This window comes from Muscardinus avellanarius, assembly GCF_963383645.1.
Source record: "Muscardinus avellanarius genome assembly, chromosome: 21".
Taxonomy (NCBI): Eukaryota; Metazoa; Chordata; class Mammalia; order Rodentia; family Gliridae; genus Muscardinus; species Muscardinus avellanarius.
In genome coordinates this window covers 6,624,445-6,645,070 of record NC_137807.1, presented here as the reverse complement: position 1 = coordinate 6,645,070, position 20,626 = coordinate 6,624,445, and the positions used below count along the sequence as shown (strand labels likewise).

The 20,626-nt window shown below is 52.8% G+C and overlaps 1 protein-coding gene across 1 annotated transcript in view; it reads left to right on the top strand.

The window, feature by feature from the left end:
• POLE (DNA polymerase epsilon, catalytic subunit) overlaps positions 1-19,942 on the top strand; it is a gene marked incomplete at both ends in the record, with an annotated part of 44,813 nt that extends 24,871 nt beyond the window's left edge. Inside the window, 19 exons of the mRNA XM_080717494.1 lie at positions 140-349; positions 558-701; positions 3,695-3,835; positions 4,074-4,227; positions 4,301-4,407; positions 4,526-4,702; positions 4,783-5,006; positions 5,087-5,307; positions 5,567-5,771; positions 7,561-7,734; positions 9,478-9,603; positions 10,864-10,996; positions 12,507-12,690; positions 13,866-13,997; positions 14,144-14,337; positions 18,618-18,818; positions 19,136-19,261; positions 19,666-19,755; positions 19,829-19,942. Coding sequence (XP_080573620.1) covers positions 140-349; positions 558-701; positions 3,695-3,835; positions 4,074-4,227; positions 4,301-4,407; positions 4,526-4,702; positions 4,783-5,006; positions 5,087-5,307; positions 5,567-5,771; positions 7,561-7,734; positions 9,478-9,603; positions 10,864-10,996; positions 12,507-12,690; positions 13,866-13,997; positions 14,144-14,337; positions 18,618-18,818; positions 19,136-19,261; positions 19,666-19,755; positions 19,829-19,942 — 3,057 coding nt within the window. The remainder of the gene's footprint in view (positions 1-139; positions 350-557; positions 702-3,694; positions 3,836-4,073; positions 4,228-4,300; positions 4,408-4,525; positions 4,703-4,782; positions 5,007-5,086; positions 5,308-5,566; positions 5,772-7,560; positions 7,735-9,477; positions 9,604-10,863; positions 10,997-12,506; positions 12,691-13,865; positions 13,998-14,143; positions 14,338-18,617; positions 18,819-19,135; positions 19,262-19,665; positions 19,756-19,828) is intronic.
• Positions 19,943-20,626: the final 684 nt, after the last annotated feature.

Genomic DNA, 20,626 nt, shown 5'->3' with positions numbered 1-20,626 from the left:
ACACACACACACACACACACACACACACATCATAATAATAATAATAAAGCACTTGGGACTGCTTAGGGTTAGAAAGAGGGCTACCCAGAGGCATTTCCATTTTCCACATGCCCATCAGTTGTATTACCATCTGTCCCAGGAAGAGTGGCTGGTCTGGCTCCGGTTCCACAAGAAGAAGTGGCAGCTGCAGGCCCGACAGCGCCTGGCCCGCAGGAAGAGGCAGCGTCTAGAGTCAGCAGAGGATGCACCGAGGCGTGGGGCCATCCGAGACAGGCCTACCACTGGGCTGGGAAGCTTCCTGCGAAGAACTGCCCGCAGCATTTTGGACCTTCCGTGGCAGATTGTGCAGGTGTGAGCCTTGGTCCTGGGACGCAGGGCCCTGAGGCAGCAACACTCCTCGCAGGCCCAGGGATTATCCAGCCAGCCCTGGGGTCTGGGGTGGTGAAGACAGGCCTTTAGCTTCCTGCCCACTGCGGGGATGGAAGCTGCTTGAGAGGTGGCTCATTCACAGGTATCTGTATTCTGTGACACACTATGTCTTGTGTATTTCCTGTCAGATCAGCGAGACCACCCAGGCTGGCTTGTTCAGACTGTGGGCCGTCATTGGCAGCGACTTGCACTGTATCAAGCTGAGAATCCCCCGAGTGTTCTATGTGAACCAGCGGGTGCCCAAAGCAGAGGAGGGGCCTTCGTATCGCAAGGTAGGGAGGCCCCTTGTGTCATTGTCCCCTCTGAGGGGCCTTCACACAGTGGGAAGCCACGTTCAAGAGTGTAGGCTTTGCAGACGCAGGACCTAGTGTGGCCTTGTCTCCATCACCAAGTACCCTGCTGGGACCTAGTACAGTTCATTTGAAGCCATGTCTGGGGTGCTGAGCAGAGCCTGTGCCAGAGCAGCTGCTGGGATGAGAGCGGCTGCCACCACTGTCCTGACGCTGTCTGTGTGCGCCATACTGGGCCATGACGTCTGTGGAGCAGGGTAGACTGGTAGACGCTTGATAGAGGTTCAGGCTATTTCAGTAGGCACTGTTGCTAATAGCTTTACTAGGATATAAGTTCAGAACCATACAATCCATCCATTTAAAAGACATGTAGGGTATCTGTCAATACTGATAACCCACTAGATTTATTTACCCATTTCTGTTAATTTTAGGGAAAATTTGATCATTTTTCTTTTTTTTTTTTTTTTTTTTTCCGGTACTGGGGATGGGACCCAGGGGCATTCTACCTCCGAGCTACACCCTCAGCCCTATTTTTTCTCTTTCTTTCTTTCTTTCTTTCTTTCTTTCTTTCTTTCTCTCTCTCTCTTCTTTCTTTCTCTTTTTTCTCTTTCCTTATTTATTTATTTATTTATTTATTTATTTATTTATTTATGTGGGTCTAGGGATAGAACCCAGCGACATTCAACCTCCGAGCTACACCCCCTGCCCGATTTTTTTTTTCTTTTTTCTTTTTTTTCTTTTGGTGGTACTGGGGTTCCTGGAAACCCTTCTACCTCCAGGCTATACTCCCAGACCTATTTATATATATATATAATTTCATTTGGAAACAGGGTCTCTTAAGCCAGTGAGGCTGGCTTTGAACCTGCGTGATCCTCCTGTCTCTGCCTCTCAAGCACAGGGTTTACAAGCGTGCGCCACCACGCCTGGCTTATTTTTATTCTTTATTTTGAAACTGGGTCTCACTGAGTTGCAGAGGGCCTCACTTAGTAGCTGAGGCTGTCCACGAACTGCGATCCTCCAGTCTCAGCCTCCCGAATGCTGGGATGACAAGCGTGCGCCACCACATTCGGCTCATTCTTTATTTTGAAACAGGGTCTCAGTGAGTTGCAAAGGACCTCACTAAGTAGCTGAGGCTGTCTGCAAACCATGATCCTCCTGTCTCAACCTTCCAAGTGCTGGGATTACATGCGTGCACTACCACACCTGGCTGTTTTTTCTTTTTTTTTCTTTTTTTTTTTTTTTTTTTTTGGTGGTGGTACTGGGGATGGAACTCAGAGGCTTTCTACCTCTGGGCTATATTCTCAGACCTATTTTATACTTTACTTGGAAACAGGGTCTCACTAAGTTGCTGAGAGCCTCACTAAGTAGCTTCAAACCTGTGCGATCCTCCTCTCTCAGCCTCCCAAGTGCAGGGATTACAAGCGTGCGCCACCACGCCCGGCTTATTTTCCATTTTGATAATCAATTTTGACTGTCATCAACATTTTATAAAACAAAATGCATTTAGAAGTCTTCATGCCTCAGCTAGGCATGGTGGCACATGTCTGTAACCCCAGGACTGAGATAGGAGGATTGCAAGTTCAGAGCCAGCCTCAGCAACTTAGCAAGGCTCTCAGCTACTTAGTGAGATCTATTTCAAATAAAATCGGACTAGGGGTGTAGCTCAGAGGTAGAATGCCCCTTGGTTCAATCCCCAATACTGAAAAAGAAGTTTCCGTGCCTCACCCTGCCCTGTACCTATTGGCAGCCATTTCCATTGGCTTGTGGCCTGTCCTCCTCATATGTGAGTCAGGGAACCATATGCACCTTGCTTTGTGGCTTTCTAACGGCACAGTATGCTGTTTACACCACACCCCAATCGGGACGAGGACTTTCTCTTTCTATGGCTCCTCGTGCTTCACTCTGCACAGAGCCCAGCTTCTGCTGCTGCTCACCTACCAAGGGACAGTTGGACTGTCCCAGTTACAGCCTAAATGGGTAGCCTTGGGCAGGTGTTGCTGTATTTTTGGAATATATCAGAGTATACCTGACTTCCAAAAAGCTTTACTTTTTTTAGTTTGAAACAGGGTCTCACTAAGTTGCTGAGGCTGACTGAAAAAATAAGGCTGGGAGTGTAGATCGGAGGTACAGTGCCCCTGATTCCATCCCCAGTACCGCAAAAAAATAAAGTCAGCTGGGCATGGTGGTGCACGCTTGTAATCCCAGCATTTGGGAGGTTGAGACAGGAGGATTGCAGTTCGTGGATAGCCTCAGCTACTACCTAGTGAGGCCCTTTGCAACTCAGCGAGACCCTGTTTCAAAGTAAAGAATAAAAAATAGACCTGGAGGCAGAGCTTGGAGGTAGAATGCCCCGGGGTTCCATCCCCAGTACCACAAAAAAAACGTCTTTTAGAGAATGTTGAGACATTCAACTCAGTTAATTCAAGACACCATGTCCTGTCTTGCCCTCTTTATACAAACCTTCCAGTGTCAGCTCAGCTCCAAAAGCTTTTGCCGAGTTGTTTTGGGTCTTCTTGGTCATGCACCACTCAGGGTGAGCCTGGCACTGTTCCTATGTCCAGCTTTCTTCTCCAGGATCTATCTCTCTCTCTCTCTCTCTCTCTCTCTGTCTCTGTCTCTGTCTCTGTCTCTCCTCTCTTTCTCGTCCTGTGATTCCGAAACTCCTTTCCAGCCCTCTGACCAAGAAAACATGGTTCCTCTCAGGGTTTTTGCAGCTTGTACCCTTCAATTAAACCCAAGAGCAGTCAGAGGAAAATAGCCTAGGACTCCTCCCCCAGACTGGTGTCAACAGCCCATTGTGAGAGTGCTTTTCTACTTTCCAGAAGCTATAGGCTTCCTTTTGAAATTAGGCCCAGATCATTTAGTTGTAATCACTGGGAAAGGTGAGCTTACCACCATGGGGACTGGAAGTCCTGGGATGCTGTAAATGGCGTACCGTGTGGCCCCTCACCAGATCACTGCCACGTTGTCACCAGGTGAATCGCATTCTTCCTCGTTCCAACATGGTCCATAATCTCTATGAGTATTCAGTGCCTGAGGACATGTACCAAGAGCATATCAACGAGATCAACACAGAGCTGTCTGCGCCAGACATTGAGGGCGTATATGAGACTCAGGTAACTCCCAGACACACCTTGCTGAACTGATTGAGGGGCCATCTGGATATTAGGAAAGAAGATCCATGGGCACAGGGACAGCAGTGGTGATGGACTCTGGCCCACGGAAAGACAGGCCTCGGCCGTGATCTGCCAAAGCAGCCTGTGGGTGGGGGCCGTGCCAGCACCCACAGGGCCAGGGTGAGCAGGGTGCCAGGGCTCCCAGTAGCCGTCGCCTGCCTGTCTGCCCACTTTCCAGGTCCCCTTGCTGTTCCGGGCGCTCGTGCAGCTGGGCTGTGTGTGTGTAGTCAACAAACAGTTAGTGAGGCACCTTTCGGGCTGGGAAGCTGAAAACTTTGCGCTCGAGCACCTGGAGATGCGGTCTCTGGCCCAGTTTAGCTACCTGGAACCAGGTATGGCCCTGCCAAATGCGCTGGCACTCACCTGCTCCTGCCATCTTGGGTGATTGCTCTTCTCCTCCCGCAGGCAGTATTCGCCACATCTACCTGTACCATCACTCGCAGGGCCACAAGGCACTCTTTGGGGTCTTCATTCCCTCTCAGCGCAGAGCGTCTGTGTTTGTGTTGGACACTGTGAGTCCCTGGGCATGGGAGGCGTGGGAATGCGGGTGAGGCAGGAGTGGGAATGGAATGGCAGGGCTGCCCTGCCTCGTCGTGCAGGGCGAGGCTGACGCAGCGAGTGCTTGCCTAGGTACGCAGCAACCAGATGCCCAACCTCAGCGCCATGTACTCCACGGAGCACAGTGTCCTGTTGGAGAAGCTGGGTCCAGAACTCTTGCCACCCTCCAAACACACCTTCGAAGTTCGGGCTGAAACCGACCTGAAGACCATCTGCAGAGCTCTGCAGCGTTTCCTGCTTGCCTACAAGGTGAGGGAGGTTGTGGTGCCACGGTGGGAGCCCCGGCCTCAGGCTTTTTCACCAGCCCTTTCTTGCTCTGCCCAACCTAGGAGGAGCGTCGGGGGCCCACCCTTATTGCTGTCCAGTCCAGCTGGGAGCTGCGGAGGCTGACCAGTGAGGTTCCTGTGTTGGAGGAGTTCCCCTTGGTCCCTGTGCACGTGGCTGACAATATCAGCTATGGAGTCCTGGACTGGCAACGCCACGGAGCCCGCCGCATGATCCGGCACTACCTCAACCTGGACACCTGCCTGTCCCAAGCCTTTGAGATGAGCAGGTCAGCCATCCTGTTATGGGGGTCGAGCCGTTCTGGGCAGCAATGGCCTTCCCCAGGGCTGACCCTGTTCCTCTGCACAGGTACTTCCACATTCCCATTGGGAACCTGCCAGAGGACATCTCTACCTTTGGCTCCGACCTCTTCTTCGCCCGCCACCTTCAGCGCCACAACCACCTGCTCTGGCTGTCCCCCACAGCCCGTCCTGACCTGGGAGGGAAGGAGGCTGATGACAACCGCCTGGTCATGGAGTTTGATGACCGAGCCACTGTAGAGATCAACAGTTCCGGCTGCTACTCCACGGGTGAGTGGGGAAAGGCCAGGCTGGCTTGCCTGCCACCTAATGACATCCCCTCAGCTCCACCTCATAAGCCAAGAGATGAGGTACAGGAAGACGTCCCGGGGCTAAAGGGCAAGAGGCAGAGTGGCCCCAGAGGCTGGGGGGTCGCGTGCTGGTCAGAGGACACACGCTGTGCCTGGCCACCCTGGGCAGCGCGGGTCAGGCCCAGGAGATGGTGCTGGAGCTGGCCAGGGTGTGTGGACAAGCAGTATCTTCCCTGCAGTGTGTGTGGAGCTGGACGTTCAGAACTTGGCGGTGAACACCATCCTCCAGTCCCACCATGTCAACGACATGGAGGGGGCAGGCAGTGTGGGCATCAGCTTTGACGTGATCCAGCAGGCCTCCCTGGAAGACATGGTCACAGGCAATCAGACCGCCTGTGCCCCAGCCAGCTACGACGAGACAGCCCTCTGCTCCAGCACCTTCAGGTGCCCACCCCTTGCTCTGTGCTTGCTCTCCCTAGGGACGGCAGAGAAACCCTAACTTCTGCCCTTACTTAGAAAAGCTAAGACTAAGGCAGCACCCCTCGGGCCCCTTTCCCTGTCCACATGAGGCCAGGTTTCCTACTTCAGTGGTGTCCCCATGGCCACACACATGTCCTGCTTGGTTACTGGTGTCAGTCCAGGTGCCACCTCCTGACCTTCCTATGGCCAGAGGCATCGCATACGAAGCACCTTTCTAATATATGGTTGCTTTTCAACACAACAGAAGTGTGTCCGTAGAACTCCCCGGGTCTCTTGACAAGGCCAGTTGTAGTTAATGTTAACAGTTAAGGATTGCAGTCAGGAGTGGTTCATGAGTCTGATATGGTACATGCTATGGAAAGTTTCCTGTATGCCGGGCGTGGTGGCGCACACTTGTAATCCCCACGCTTGGGAGGTGGAGACAGGAGGATCGCGCAGGTTCGAGGACAGCCTCACTGGCTTAAGAGACCCTGTTTCCAAATAAAATATAAAAAAGATCTGGGAGTATAGCCCAGAGGTAGAAGGGTTCCATCCCCAGTACCACAAAAAATAAAAATAAAAAAGAAAGTTTCCTGTGTGCCAGGGAGCAGCCCCATGCTTGCTTGCCTCTGCCTCATCCTGCATAGGGAACAGTCATCACCCATTTTGTAAACGAGGAAATCGAGGTTGAGGGGCTACGGTCGTGGTATGTCGTGGTGTGGATGAGTGTCAAGTCTGAATGCAGAGAGTGCACCTCAGCTGTTGCCCTGGGGCCCCCACATGCAGAGAAATGAGGTAGGGAGAGGTGGGAAGCAGGGTCTTGGCAGAAAAGGCCCCAAGCGGCAGGTGAGATCAGACCCAGACAACAGAGACCATCGCTGGAGAGAATGGGCTTTGGTGCAGGGACGTCTCCGTGAATGGTCTCATCACTGTGAATATGACAGTCTGCTTCTGACTCCAGTGAAGTTGTTGGTTCTCCAGCAGGGTGAGGCGCTGTGTTGAGATTTAGCTGAGAACCTCAGCTAACTTGTGGTTCGTGCCAGGGCGCTGGCAGCCCTGCACTAATGGCAGGGGGAGGTGGGCGTGTACAGTGTCCACACTGGCCGGTGCCCCGTGGCTCCTCTCTGACCCATGTCCAGTGTTTGCTGCCCCAGCACTGCCCTTGTGCTGGGAGCCTGCTCTGTCTTCCCTTCAGTGCCCTGGAACAACCCCCAGTTCTTCACATGGGAAGCGTAAACTCAACACAGCACAGCAAGAAGTTAGTTCAAAGACACTGCTCACAGGTCCTGGGCAGGGAGAGCATAGTGTCCAGAGGCCAGGCAGGAAAGAAGAGTCAATGCATGGCACCGTGGTGTGTGTGGGTTAGTGGAGTCGGCCCGACTTCTCAAGTGTGCGACTCAATGGTCCCTTTACAGGCGGCGGCGGGAAAGCAGTCTGCAAGGCGAGGCAGGAGAGATGGCTCCAAGTTCTTGTCCCTGGTGCTGACCCTGGCCGCTGGGGTGGGCCTTCTGGCACCAGGGAGCAGCCTTTTTGGGGTCGCTCCTGTCTTGGGTACTCCATCTCGTGTTGTGCTTCTCTTGAAGGGCAAGCGCCCTTCTTCTAGTCTGCCCTAGCACAGAGCACGCGGTGATGCCTAGTGATGGAGGTGAACTGGAAGACGCGGGTGAGGTGTGGCGCTCGGGGTGGGACTTGCACAGTGGCGTTTGCAGGTGGCGAGGAGGGGCAGCAGTGACGGCGTGTGGCGGTGCTACACCCTCTCGCACCTCTCTTCCAGGATCCTGAAGAGCATGGTGGTGGGCTGGGTGAGAGAGATCATGCAGTACCACAACGTCTATGCCGACAACCAGGTGGTACACTTCTACCGCTGGCTGCAGTCGCCCAGCTCGCTGCTCCACGACCCTGCCCTACACCGGACGCTGCACAGCATGATGAAGAAGCTTTTCCTGCAGTGAGTGCTCACCTGACTGCGGGCTGAGGAGCGGCCAGCCAGTGCCTTCGGGCTGAGGGGAACCTGGCTCTGGGTTTGTGGCCTGCAGCTGCGGACGCAGTCAAGGCAGGCTTCGCTGCTGTGAAGGCTCAGGCGATGTCCTGTGGCTGTGCCCTGCGTGCACTATATATGTTGTCATGGGCCTTTGCTTAGATAACGCATCTTGGAGAGCTGTGGGTGAGGTACCATGCCAGCGACATTGAGGCTGAGTGGCTTTTTGCTGTTAGAAATAATGAATCAGTGAGTGGTGTTGTGCTTAAGGCTCTGCAGCTATATTTATAGATGTGACCCTGTTCAGGTCTGAGACATAACTAAGTAGATAAATATTAACTTGGTATTTCCAGGAGCCCTCCATGGAGGCTCACGTTTGAGAACACTTTTCCTACCTCCTGCTGCACTGTCATGGCTGGGTGTCATTGCCAACATCAGGGGGTGAAAGTGCTATGTTAGGCCGGCATGGTGGCACATGCTTATAATCCAAGTACTGGGGAGGCTGAGACAAGAGGATCACAGGTTCAAAGACAGCCTTGGCAAGTATTGAGGCTCATCAACCTAGCAAACCCGTCTCAAAAATAATAAAGGACTAGGGATGTAGCTCAGGTAGAATTCCTTAGGTTCATACCAGTACAACGTACGTACGTAGGTACATAATACATACATACATACATACATACATACATACATAACATACATACATACATAAAATAGAGCTGAGAGTGTCAGTCAGAGGTAGAATGCTCTTGGGTTCAATTCCCAGTACCACCAAAAAAAAAAATTTTGATTGAAGCTAGGTGTGGTAGTGCACACCTACTTGAGAAGCTGAAGTAGAAAAATTGCAGCCTGGACAACTTAGCAAACCCTGTCTCAAAAATAAAAGAGCTTGCATCGGGCATGGTGGCGCACGCTTGTAATCCCAGCATTTGGGAGGCTGAGACGGGAGGATCGCACAGGTTCAAAGCCAGCCTCAGCTACTCAGTGAGGCTCTCAGCAACTTAGTGTTTCCAAATAAATAGAAAATAGGTCTGAGAGTATAGCCCAGAGGTAGAAAAACCTCTGGGTTCCACCCCCAGTACCAAAAATTAAAAAATAAATAAAAGAGCTTAGCCTGGTGTGGTGGCACACGCTTGTAATCCCAGCATTTGGGAGGCAGAGGCAGGAGGATCAGGGTTTGAGGACAGCCTCCAGCTACTTAGTGAGGCCCCCTACAACTCAGTGAGACCTTGTTTCAAAATAAAGAAAAAAAAATACAGCTGGAGGTGTAGCTTGGAGGTATAATTCCCCTGGGTTCCATCCCCAGTACCAGAAAAAAAAAAAAAAAAAAAAAACACCTGGATTCTCCCAAGTACTGGGATTACAGGTGTGTGCCACTGAGCCCAGCCCCTGCTCGTTCTGGCTTCTGGTCCTGAGCATGGTTAGGAGGCTTTTCCACTTCAGGGTTTCCTCATGATCTCTCCTGGTGTTCTGTGGTCTTAGCCAAAAGGCTGAGAATCTATATAACTGTCATTTTAATGCAGATGAATAACCCAAATCATTGCTTCGCCAGGACCTCTGCACCCATCATGAGTGCTCTCAGCTCCGGGGGGAATGGCAGTGGTGGCTCGTCAGTGTGCCTGGAGCTGGGCCCTCCTGTCTTCACCACACTCTGGAGAACATTCATTTCCCACACAGCACCTCTTTGCCACTAATTGTGAGCTTGTCTTCTAGGCTCATTGCTGAATTCAAGCGCCTGGGGTCATCAGTCATCTATGCCAACTTCAACCGCATCATCCTCTGTACTAAGAAGCGCCGTATTGAGGATGCCATTGCCTATGTGGAGTACATCACCAACAGGTAGAGTGGATGGGGGCCTCTGGTGCAGCCCCTGGCTCTGGAGGGATTCTAGAGAGCCTCCTGAAGTGCCAGGGATGGGTGGCTGCTGCTGGCACGTCGCACACACTGCCTGAGTTTAGAATGCTCTGGGGCGCCTGTGCCAGTAGGAGGGCCATCGAGTGCCGGCGGTGAGCCTTTCACGACACGATGTTGGCACGGGGAATGGTTTCAGGTGGCCAGTCTTACAAAGTTTTCAGCTGTCGCAGTTTTGGCTGCAGGCAGCAGTGCATGCCTATGTACTCCAGAGGCTCTGAAGCCACACTCTATCGTGGAAGCTCACACTCCCCAGGGCACTCACTCTGAACATGGGTGAAACACGTCCCTAAGCACAGAGCGGTTGCTAATGGAGACGCAGGCAATCTGGTACATTTGCTGTACAAGTGCTGGGTAGTGTCTGGACACAAGACGGGGATGTACCAGCTGATAGTCTGTTGCTGAGGAGTGATGGCTTCCTCCTTACTTGTCACTGTGTACAAGCACACAGGCCTGTTCTCCCACAGGCCTGCGGTGGCTTCCTCCATGAGGTCCACTGTCCTGCTGTGTACCTGGCAGGTGGCTTGGCCTAGGAGGGTGTTCTCCAGAGTGAGGTGGAGATAGGAGAGCCAGCTCCAGGCCACATTGACAAGCAGGCTCCCATTCCCCCCGGAGCTGAGAGCAGTCAGGAGAGGTACAGAGGTCCTGGCGAAGAAACAATTTGGGTTATTCAGCTGCATTACAGTGGCAGCTATATCGATTCTCAGCCTTTTGGCTGAGATCAAGCGTAGTGAGATGAGTTACTCGGGATTCTCTCCTCCTGTTCTGTTTCTCCCCTTAGGTACCAGGGATTGGGCTGGTCATAGGGAGGCCAACTTGGCTGAGGGTTGTGAGAATGAAGAAAATGTGTAAGAGCTAAAAATAGGAAGCAGCGCTGTTGATACCACACCCACAGGGCTGTTGATACCACACCCACAGGGCCCTGGCTGCGGTGAGGGTGTGAAGTGGGTGGAGCCAGTGGCCCGCAGGAGAGCACAAGGTTTCCCTCTCCTCAACCTTCAGCTCAGGGTTAGGCTGGTCCCAAGGCAGTGTCCTTCCCGTACGTTCCCTAGAAGTCTCCTGGATTATCCACATCTACTGAGTCTGTTTTTAAGCAAGAGGGTGAGTAGATGCTAGAAAGGAGAAAGCTGAAGTGGGAGCAGGGAACTGCGGGTTTCAAGGCAGCGCTTCTGTTTGGCTTCTCCACAGCATCCATTCTAAGGAGATCTTCCATTCCCTGACCATTTCCTTCTCTCGATGCTGGGAATTCCTTCTCTGGATGGATCCATCTAATTACGGTGGAATCAAAGGGAAAGTCCCATCCAGTATTCACTGTGGACAGGTAAGCGAGCTGGGTGCCTCTCACAAGCGGCCCCAGGAGCAGCACCTGCCCTGTGGTGAGAACTGTGCTCGGGGTCCTCCGTGCTGGCAGCAGCAAGCCAGCTGTCAGAGCCCACTCTCACTGGCTTCAGGAGAGGCTGGGAACGCACTGTGGGCGCAGAGACAGCACCAGCTCTGGTTCAGGCAAGGCATTTGCCGTGGGGCAGGAGGCTGGGAACTCTCCAGAGGTGGGGGGGACCTGGCGGCAGTGATGTGGAAGCAGGGATCTCATGACCTGATGGAGGTCGGCAGGACTGGCTGGGATGGTGCTCGTAGATGCACCCAGATGGGCGGTTCTGGCTTCTCCTTGGCCCTTGAAGGGATAACGCACCGTGGGGACAATATGCTTCCTGGGGCCTGGTCAGTGTCAGTGCAGGTGAGGGACAGGAGCAGAAGTGAGGAGGACTTGGGCAGGGCCTGGGTCAGCTGAGGGGCCGCAGGTGTGTGAGCTGTGCCTGGTGCGAGTGAAAGTGGCTGTCAGGAGTGATGTGGGGAAGGGGAGGCGTTTGGTTGGGACAGATGTGGTGGCACATGCCTGTACTCGCACTACCTGGGAGGCTGAGACAAGAGAACCACAGGCTTAAGGCCAACCTCAACAACTTAGCAAGACCCTGTTTCAAAATAAAAACTTGAAATAGGGCTAGGGGTGTGTGTGTGTGTGTGTGTGTGTGTGTGTGTGTGTGTTGGAGATTGAACCCCGGGGGGGGGGGTTGGAGATTGAACCCAGGGGCTTTCTACCTCTGAGTTATATCCCAGCCCTATTTTATTTTTTATTTTGTAACAGGTTCTCACTAAGTTGCTGAGGATGGCCACGAACCTGCGGTCCTCCTGTCTTAGCATCTCAAATACTGGGCTAGCCAGCTGAGGATTCTTAAGCTCTGGTTGAGTCTTCTCTCTTTCTCTCTCTCTCTTTGGTACTGGGGATTGAGCCCCAGGGCATTCTACCTCTAAGCTACACACCTAGCCCTATTTTATGTTTATTGCACACGGGAGCGTGCGTGCGCGCGCGCGCGTGTGTGTGTGTGTGTGTGTGTGTGTGTGTGTGTGTGTGTGTGTGTGTTACTGGGGACTGAACCCAGGAGCAATCTACCTCCAAGCTACATCCCCAGGCACTATTTTTATTTTTGAGACGTGTTCTTGCTAGATTGATGAGAGTCTCAACTTACCAAGGCTATCCTCAAACCTGCAATCCTCCTGTCTCAGTCTCCCAAGGACTAGGATCACAGAGATGCGCCACCAGCTTATTCTTCCCTCTTTAGGAGGTGGGAGCTGAATGATTTTGAAGTGAGTCCTCTGAGAGCACACAGAATCACAGTCCGCATATGTGCAGGAGACTCTGGCTCTCAGAGAGCTGGCAGGACTTGACTTGGGTTCAGGGATCCTAGAAACCCAGGCTTGAAGAGACCGCTCTTGGTATCTTGCCACTGCATGCTGCGTCTGTGGCAGAAACAAGGATTGTCTCTGTGTTACAGCAAGAACCCCAGAGAGAGAAGGAAGCAGAGGATGAGCAGGAAGAGGAGGACGAGGTGGAGGACGAGGAGGAGGAGGGTGTGGATGACTCTGACGTGGAGGAGTTGCTGGAGAACAACTGGAACATTTTGCAGTTTTTGCCACAGGCAGCCTCCTGCCAGAGCTACTTTCTCATGATAGTTTCAGGTGAGTCCCGAGCATAGGCTGGGGCACTCAACCAAGCTATTAGAAGTGCCCCTGGCTGTGTGGCATGGAAAAAGGGAGACGGTGGAAAATCAGGTCTGGGTGGAGCCCTTGTGGCTCCCCTCCCTGCTACAGGGGCTAGAAGAGAGCTGTCTTTCCTGTAGGCCGCAGCCTCTCAAGAAGCCCCAGGGACAGCTGCCTACCCCCCATGTCACAGGGTTTTCCTAGTTCTCCTGAGATCTGTTTTAAAAGCTCAGTCACATTCTCTCCCTGGGAGCACAGTGGCAGAGACTACCCTGTGTGTCTCGAGTTAGCCAGCCACTGGCCAGCTTTCTGCTGAAGGAGACTCTTTGCCTTGGCTTGGGTCTGAGGGTTCAGTGTTTGCAAATCGTGTTATATGCAACTGAGCATATAAAGTAAACTGGCTTTGAAATTCTTTTTTTTTTTTTTTTTTTGGTGGTACTCGGGGTGGAACCCAGAGGCTTTCTACCTCCGGGCTATACTCCCAGGCCTTTTTTATATGTTATTTGGAAACAGGGTCTTACTAAGTTGCTGAAAGCCTCACTAAGTAGCTGAGGCTGGCTTCGAACCCGTGCGATCCTCCTGTGTCAGCCTCCCAAGAGCGGGGATTACAAGCGTGCGCCACCACGCCCGGCTGAAATTCTTGAAACAGAATTGATGATGAGCATGGTGATGGGTTGAGCTCTCAGTAGGTAGACACACCCATCTGAATACATTCACCCTTATATCTGTAGTGATGGAGACTGTTTCGTTTTGATTATGCTTTTGTCTGCTTCTTGAGTCTTGGCCTTTCCAAGCTGTCTCTTGCAAAGTTCCAGGTATGTGGGCTTGGAGGAGTTTTTAGAGGAGTTTGCTGAGACTGGAGTCAGCCTTCACTTTTGTGGGGAGCTGATTTCTCGCTACCTGTCCAGCAGGAAGGTTGGTGGGAATTGTCCTGTTGATGTATTGCTCTGTGGATGAACTCATCACCCTTAGAGCATCAGCAGGCTCCTTCCACATGTTCACTGTGTGAGGTTGACTTCTGGCTCATCTGAGGGCAGCAGATACAGTCATCACTAACAGTGACATGTGGCCGTGTCCATCTGGTGGCCTGACCAGCCACAGGGCCCCTGAGAACCAATGACCATCAGGGCTGTGGCTCCTGACTCTCTCTGCAGCATACATCGTGGCTGTGTACCACAGCATGAAGGACGAGCTAAGGCGCAGCGCCCCGGGAAGCACCCCTGTGAAGAGGAGGGGGCCCAGCCAGTTCTCCCAGGGGGCTGAGGGAGCGGCCGGAGCCCTTCCTGGTGAGCAGCCCCTCGTCACATTGGACGGTGCTGTGTGCCGTGACCTGACCCTGTGATGGGCCTCAGATAATCTGGGCAGGTAGATGGGAGGTCCCCAGGGCCAGGGTGGTCCAGGCTCTTCCCTGAGCACCCTTATCTCTTCCTAGGAATGATCACCTTTTCTCAGGATTACGTAGCAAATGAGCTTACTCAGAGCTTCTTCACTATCACTCAGAAAATTCAGAAGAAGGTCACAGGCTCTCGGAACTCTACTGAGCCCTCAGAGATGTTTCCTCTCCTACCCGGTTCACACTTGGTGCTCAGTAACCCTGCTCTGGAGTTCATCAAATATGTGTGCAAGGTGAGGAGCTGGGCATGGACTGCGGTCACCCACCAGCATCTGCTGCACCCTGTCACACAGCTCTTGCCGCGGCGTTTGGGTGCGGGTGTGACTAAGACGGAAGGCCCACCTCGTGGAGTGTAAGCTTGGCAAGGGGAGCCCAGGTCAGATAAGCCGCTGTGAGAACAGAGGCCTAGGGTGGGCAAGCTGGCGAAAGCCGCACCGCAGCCAGCTGGGCAGGAAGCTTGAGGTCACCTCAGACACAAGCTGAGGTGACAGGAGGGCTGGCTTTCAGGAAGGGCAGGGGAGTCCAGCGGGGCAAGGTCACCAGGTGGCACCGAAGCACCGTGCGGCTCCTGCCCGCCCCCTGCGTGCCCCAGTGAGGTGTGAGCTGAGTGCTGGAGACAAGAGGCTGGACCCTGGTGATGCGGAGAGGCTCCCAGCTCTCGGCCGGGATCCGGGGTCTGGTGTTGGGGAGAGGCTCCCAGCTCTCGGCCGGGATCCGGGGTCTGGTGTTGGGGAGAGGCTCCCAGCTCTCGGCCGGGATCCGGGGTCTGGTGTTGGGGAGAGGCTCCCAGCTCTCCTACTCCTCTGCTCGTTCTCATGCGCTTTATTTTGTGTAAGTGTGATTTGCTCGTAGTAGTGTACATCTGTGAGGCCAACAGGGCCCTCTATCAGAACTCAGAAGTAGAACATTCCATTTGTCCCAGCCTTCCCTGTGCCTCGCCTTGCCCAGCCCCGACAGCCATTAGTTTGCCAAGTAGGCCTTTTTTTTTTTCTTTTGGAAATGGGCTCTTGCTGAGTCGCAGAGGGCCTCACTAAGTAGTAGCTGAGGCTGTCCTCAAGTTGTGATCTTTCTGTCTCAGCCTCCAGAATGCTGGGATCGCGAGCGTACGCCACCACACCTGGCTAGCAGTAGGCCTTTTATGAGTAGAGTTGCACCCCGCCACTGCAATGCAGAACTGCCATCCAGTGAAGCCGGGCGTGATGGTGCGCACCTGCAATCCCAGTACTTGAGAGGCTGAGATAGGAGGGTCTTGGGTTCAGCCTCATCAAGTTAGTGACACCCTCAGCAAGTTAGCCAAATCCTGCTTCAAAATACAAAAGGAGCTGGGATAGCAGCACAGGCCTCTTATTGTAGTACTTGGGAAGCTGAGACAGGAGGATCACAGGTTTGAGCCTAGCTTCAGCAACTTAGGGAGGGCCTCAGCAAACTCAGGCTCTGTTTAAAAGTAAAACATGGGACCGGGCGTGGTGGCACACACCTGTAATCCCAGCATTCGGGAGGCTGAGACTGGAGGATCGTGGTTCGCGGACAGCCTCAGCTACTTAGTGAGGCCCTCTGCAACTCAGTGAGACCCTGTTTCAAAATAAAGAAAAAATAGGGCACGGGGTGTAGCTCGGAGGTCAAATACCCCTGGGTTCCATCCCCAAACAAAACATAGGCCTGAAGGTGTAGCTCAGAGGTAGAATACTCAGAGGTTCAATCCCCAGTCCCAAAAAAAGTCATCCCCAAAACACTACCCTTGGGCACCAGCTACCCTTCACTTTTAGCTATCTTCTGTTTCCCCCAGAATGTCACGTACATGAAACCCTATGTTCTGTGGGTAGCCTTTGGGGTCCGACTTCACTTCGTGAAGCACACGCGGGCCCGTCCAGGCTGCGTGGCAGAGAACCTCCCTTCACTGCTGAGCAGCGTCCGAGGTGTACAAGGCCCTGTCTGCTATGCGCTCACGAGTGCGGGGACATTTAGATTGCTCTCACGCCGCTGAGAGCAATCCCAAAGTTGGTGTTCAGTAACGCAGTTGCTATAAGCATTCTCGTGCAGCTTTTCACGTGAACATAAAGTTCATTTCTCTTGAATAAAATCCCAGGAGGAAAAGTGCTGGGCCATATCGAAAGTATGAATTTGAATTTGAAAGAAACTGCAAGGCTATTTTCTGAAGTGGCCACAGCACTTGCTCTCAGTAGCAGCGTGTGGCTGGAGTTTTGCTTGTTCCTCACCAGAAGTGATAATTTTTCAACGTTTGGGTATTCAAATAAGTGCGTGGTGGGGTCTCATTCTGGGTTACATTTACATTTCCCTAGTGACTAGTAATGCTGAGCATTTTTTCATGGGCTTATGTGCTGTCCATTTCCTTGGCGAAGTGTTCAAATCATTTGCCCTTTATTAGAAATAAATGTTAGGTGGGTGTGGTGGTGCAGACCTGTCATCATAGTGCTTAGGAGGCTGAGACAGGTAGATCACAGGTTTGAAGCTAGCCTCAGCAACTTAGGCTATCAGAAACTTGGAGAGACCCTGTTTCAAAATAAAACATAAAATAGGACTGAGGGGTGTGGCTCAGAAGCAAAATGCCTCTGGGTTCAATCCCCAGCACCACATACACACACCAAAAAAAATGTTAGCCAGGTGTGGTGGCATACAGTTATAATTCCAGTACTTAGGAGACTGAGACAGGAGGATTGTAGGTTCAAGACCAGCCTCAGCAACTTAGTGAGGCCCTCATCAACTTAATATTGTATGTGTATGTGGTGTGGTTCTTGGTTTCTTGTTTTGTTTTTTGTTTGTTTGTTTCTATACTAGGAACAGAACCTTGCATATACTAGGCAAGCACCCCACCACTGAACCATATCCCCAAGCCCCTAGATTATTTTTCCTATTGTTGAAAGGTTTTTACATATCCTTATATTTTGAGATACTTTTTTATGTATTCTGGATATGAGTCCTTTATTCAATATTATGAGTTGTGCTTTGGTGTAGCAGCTAAGGAATTTTTACTTTAAGGACTAAATATTTTCTTCTGTGTTTTCTTCTGCAAGTCAGTTTGGGGTTCTGCATTTAATCTGTGGTCCAATTTGAGGTTTGTTTGTTTGCTGTTCTGGGAGTTGAATCCAGGGCTGGCATATGCTAGGTGAGTGCTCAGTCACTGAGCTATATCCCTAGCCCTTTTTACTTTGAGACAGGTCTCACGAAGTTGCCCAGACTAGCCTCAAACTTGGCAGTCCTCCTGCCTCAGCCTACCATGTTGCTGGGATCACAGGCATGTAAGGCTGTGCCTGAGCAGTGAGTTCATTCACACAGTGTGTGTGATGGGTCAAGGTGCCTCTTTCTGCATAAGGGAATCTACTATTCCAGAACCACTGGTTGAAAAGATTGCTCTTTTTCCATTGATGATCTTTGCACCTTTTTGAAAACTTAATTGGCAAGAGAAGTAAAAATAAAAAAGTAAGCTGGGTGTGATGGAGCACACTTGCAATCCCAGTACTTGGGAGGCTGAGACAGGAGGATCGCAGGTTTGAGGCCAGCCTCATCTACTTAGTGAGGCCCTCCGCAACTTAGTGAGACCCTGTTTCAAAATAAAGAATAAAAAATAGGGCTGGGGTGTAGCTCAGAGGTAGAATGCTCCTGAGTTCAACCCCCAGTACCACAAAAATAAATAAAAGTAAAAAAGTAAGAGAAGATAAACTTAATTGGCTGTATCTGTACAGTGTTTTTTTGTTTTGTTTTGTTGGGGTACTGAAGATGGAACCCAGGGGCATTCTACCTCCGAGCTACACTCCCAGCCGTGTTTTTTATTCGTTATTTTGAAACAGGGACTCACTGATTGCAAAGGGCCTCACTAAGTAGCAGAGGCTGTCCTCAAACTGCATTCCTTCTGTCTCAGCCTCCCAAATGCTGGGATTACAGGTGTACACCACGCCTGGCCTGTGCAGTGTATTTCTTTTCTTCTTCTTTTTTTTTTTTTTTTTTTGGTGATTCTGGGAGTGGAACCCAGGGTCTATCTCTGGGCTATACTCCCAGACCTTTTCTTTATATTTTATTTGGAAACAGGGTCTCACTAAGTTGCTGAGAGCCTCACTAAGTAGCTGAGGCTGGCTTCGAACCTGTGCGATCCTCCTGTCTCAGCCTCCCAAGCGCGCTACCACGCCCAGCTACTGTATTTCTGATTATGTATTCTTTTCTCTGTGTTGGCAAGCTCCATCTGCTATATTCATTGAGAGTATTGTGTTTGTGCTCCTGGGTTAGTGGTCTGTGGTTTCCCTGTATCTCTGGTTTGGGTGCCAAGGTGCTGGTAGCCTCTTAGACAGTTCTTTGGTTCATTTTGTAGGATCTGTGTTGTTTCTTCCGTAGATGTCTGGTGATTCACCAGTGGCGTCTCTGCACTGCCGCTATAGAGAAGTAGCTCTCCCCAGTGCTTTGGAGGGCTGAGGAAAGGGTGATGGCGCTGGGAAGCCGACGTCTGGAGAGAGCAGCAGAGAGGTGCTGGGAGCTGCTTCCTGATGGGCTGTGGTCTCCACAGGTGCTGTCCCTGGATACAAACATCACCAACCAGGTGAACAAGCTGAACCGAGACCTGCTTCGCCTGGTGGACGTTGGCGAGTTCTCTGAGGAGGCCCAGTTCAGAGACCCCTGCCGCTCGTATGTGCTCCCTGAGGTGATCTGCCGCAGCTGTAATTTCTGCCGGGACCTGGACCTGTGCAAAGACTCCGCCTTCTCTCAGGTAGGCTCAGCTGGAGGTCAGAACATTAGAACCAGAATCAGGCTCCGCTGGTGTCCGACTACCCAGGCGTTTGAGACTGCTAGGGGGCCTGCATCCTTGGCCTCCATCTGCCCAGGCGTTGTCCTGCTGCGGGTCAGCGCAGGTGGGAGGCCTGGGGCTGCATGGAATGTGGCGGTGAGTGGTGACTGTTGCTTTCTTCCCAACGCTGCTCTCTTGGCTCCCTTCTGCCTGGCACCAGGTCTTCTGGTAGAGGTGCTGCTGGCCGTGCTGTTGCCCAGAGGATGTGGTCACCTCTCACCCTCTCCCTGCTCTCCTAGGAGGGGGCTGTCTTGCCTCAGTGGCTCTGTTCCAACTGTCAGACTGCCTACGATGTGGCTGCCATCGAGATGGCCCTGGTTGAAGCCCTGCAGAGAAAGCTGATGGCCTTTACCCTGCAGGACCTGGTGAGCACCTGTGATTGGCACTCTTGGGAAGCCAGAGCGTGTGTGGGCCCCTCTGGGGGTCCACCCCACAGCGCGACCTCTGTCAACATCTTTTGGCACTGCTGGTCGTGGAGGGAGTCGGTGTGGTCGATACAGGACGGGTGGCAAAGAGCAGCAGGAAAGGGAGCTTCCTCCGCACTGCGGGACAGGAGTGGGCTCGCTGAGGCTCTGAGCAGAGGCATTCTCCCTTACGCAGACCACAGTGGGTGCCTACAGGAAGGCAGGTGGTGCTGGGGAGGAGCTGGCAAGGTGAGCCTGGTGCATGGGCAGGGTAGTGCAGCTTGTGGGCAGTTCATCGCGAGGCTGGCGGTCGGGTTGGATGCAGGTTGGCAGGAGAGCCACACTCACAGGCAGCTCTCCTCCAGATCTGCCTGAAGTGCCAGGGTGTGAAGGAGGCCCACATGCCAGTGTACTGCAGCTGTGCGGGCGGCTTCACCCTCACCATCCACACTCAGGTGGGTGCCGCTGGCCCTTGCCCCCTTTCCCTCCTCTGGGTGGACTGAGTCTCACTGCGTCTTGTCCCCCCAGGTCTTCATGGAGCAGGTGGGCACCTTCAGGAACATTGCTCAGCACTACGGCATGCCTTACCTCCAGGAGACCCTGGAGTGGTTGCTGCAGAAGAGCCCTCAACTGGGCCACTAGCATGCCAGGGCGAGGACATCCTGACACCACACCAGGCACCTCTGCTCCAGGTGGCTGCACCACTAACCCCCGACTTGCGTGGGGGAGACCATCAAGAGCCCTTCAGGGAGCTCGTCCATGGCGTGAACAGGCAGGAGCAGGAAGTGTCTGCCCCAACAAACCCAGCGGCCTCGGGGTCCGAAGGGGCCTTTCTACCCAGTAAACGTATCTCGAGGCCTCTGTTGCTTTCTGACCTGCTCTGGGGTGGGTGGGAAGTGCTTCCTGAGGCACATGCTGTTCCCCCAGCTCTTCTCTTGCCTCCTGAACACTCTGGGGCAGAGGGTGACGTGGATGCAGGGTGAGGTTGTTCCCTGGGGCTCTGGTAGGGCTGGAGTGTCACCTGTTCCCGTGCAGAAGGGCGTCCTCCCCACAGTCTTCCCGGATCAGGATTTGGCCAGTTTCCGGGGCACCCAGACTAACCCTGTGGGGAGCAGACTAGCTTCTTGTGGACCAGAGCAGTCAGGAGGGGTGTTCGTGCTGCCCGTCAGTGGTGAGGCCCAGGCTCCTGGCCAGGGCCAGGTGGAGATGGGGCTGCAGGGAAGGCATTTTCTGCCCCGCCTGCCTGGTCCATGAGGAGAGCCCATTCTCTTTCTGCTAGGACTATAATGGGTACTTCTACTCCAGTCCACTTTGACATGGGGGCCG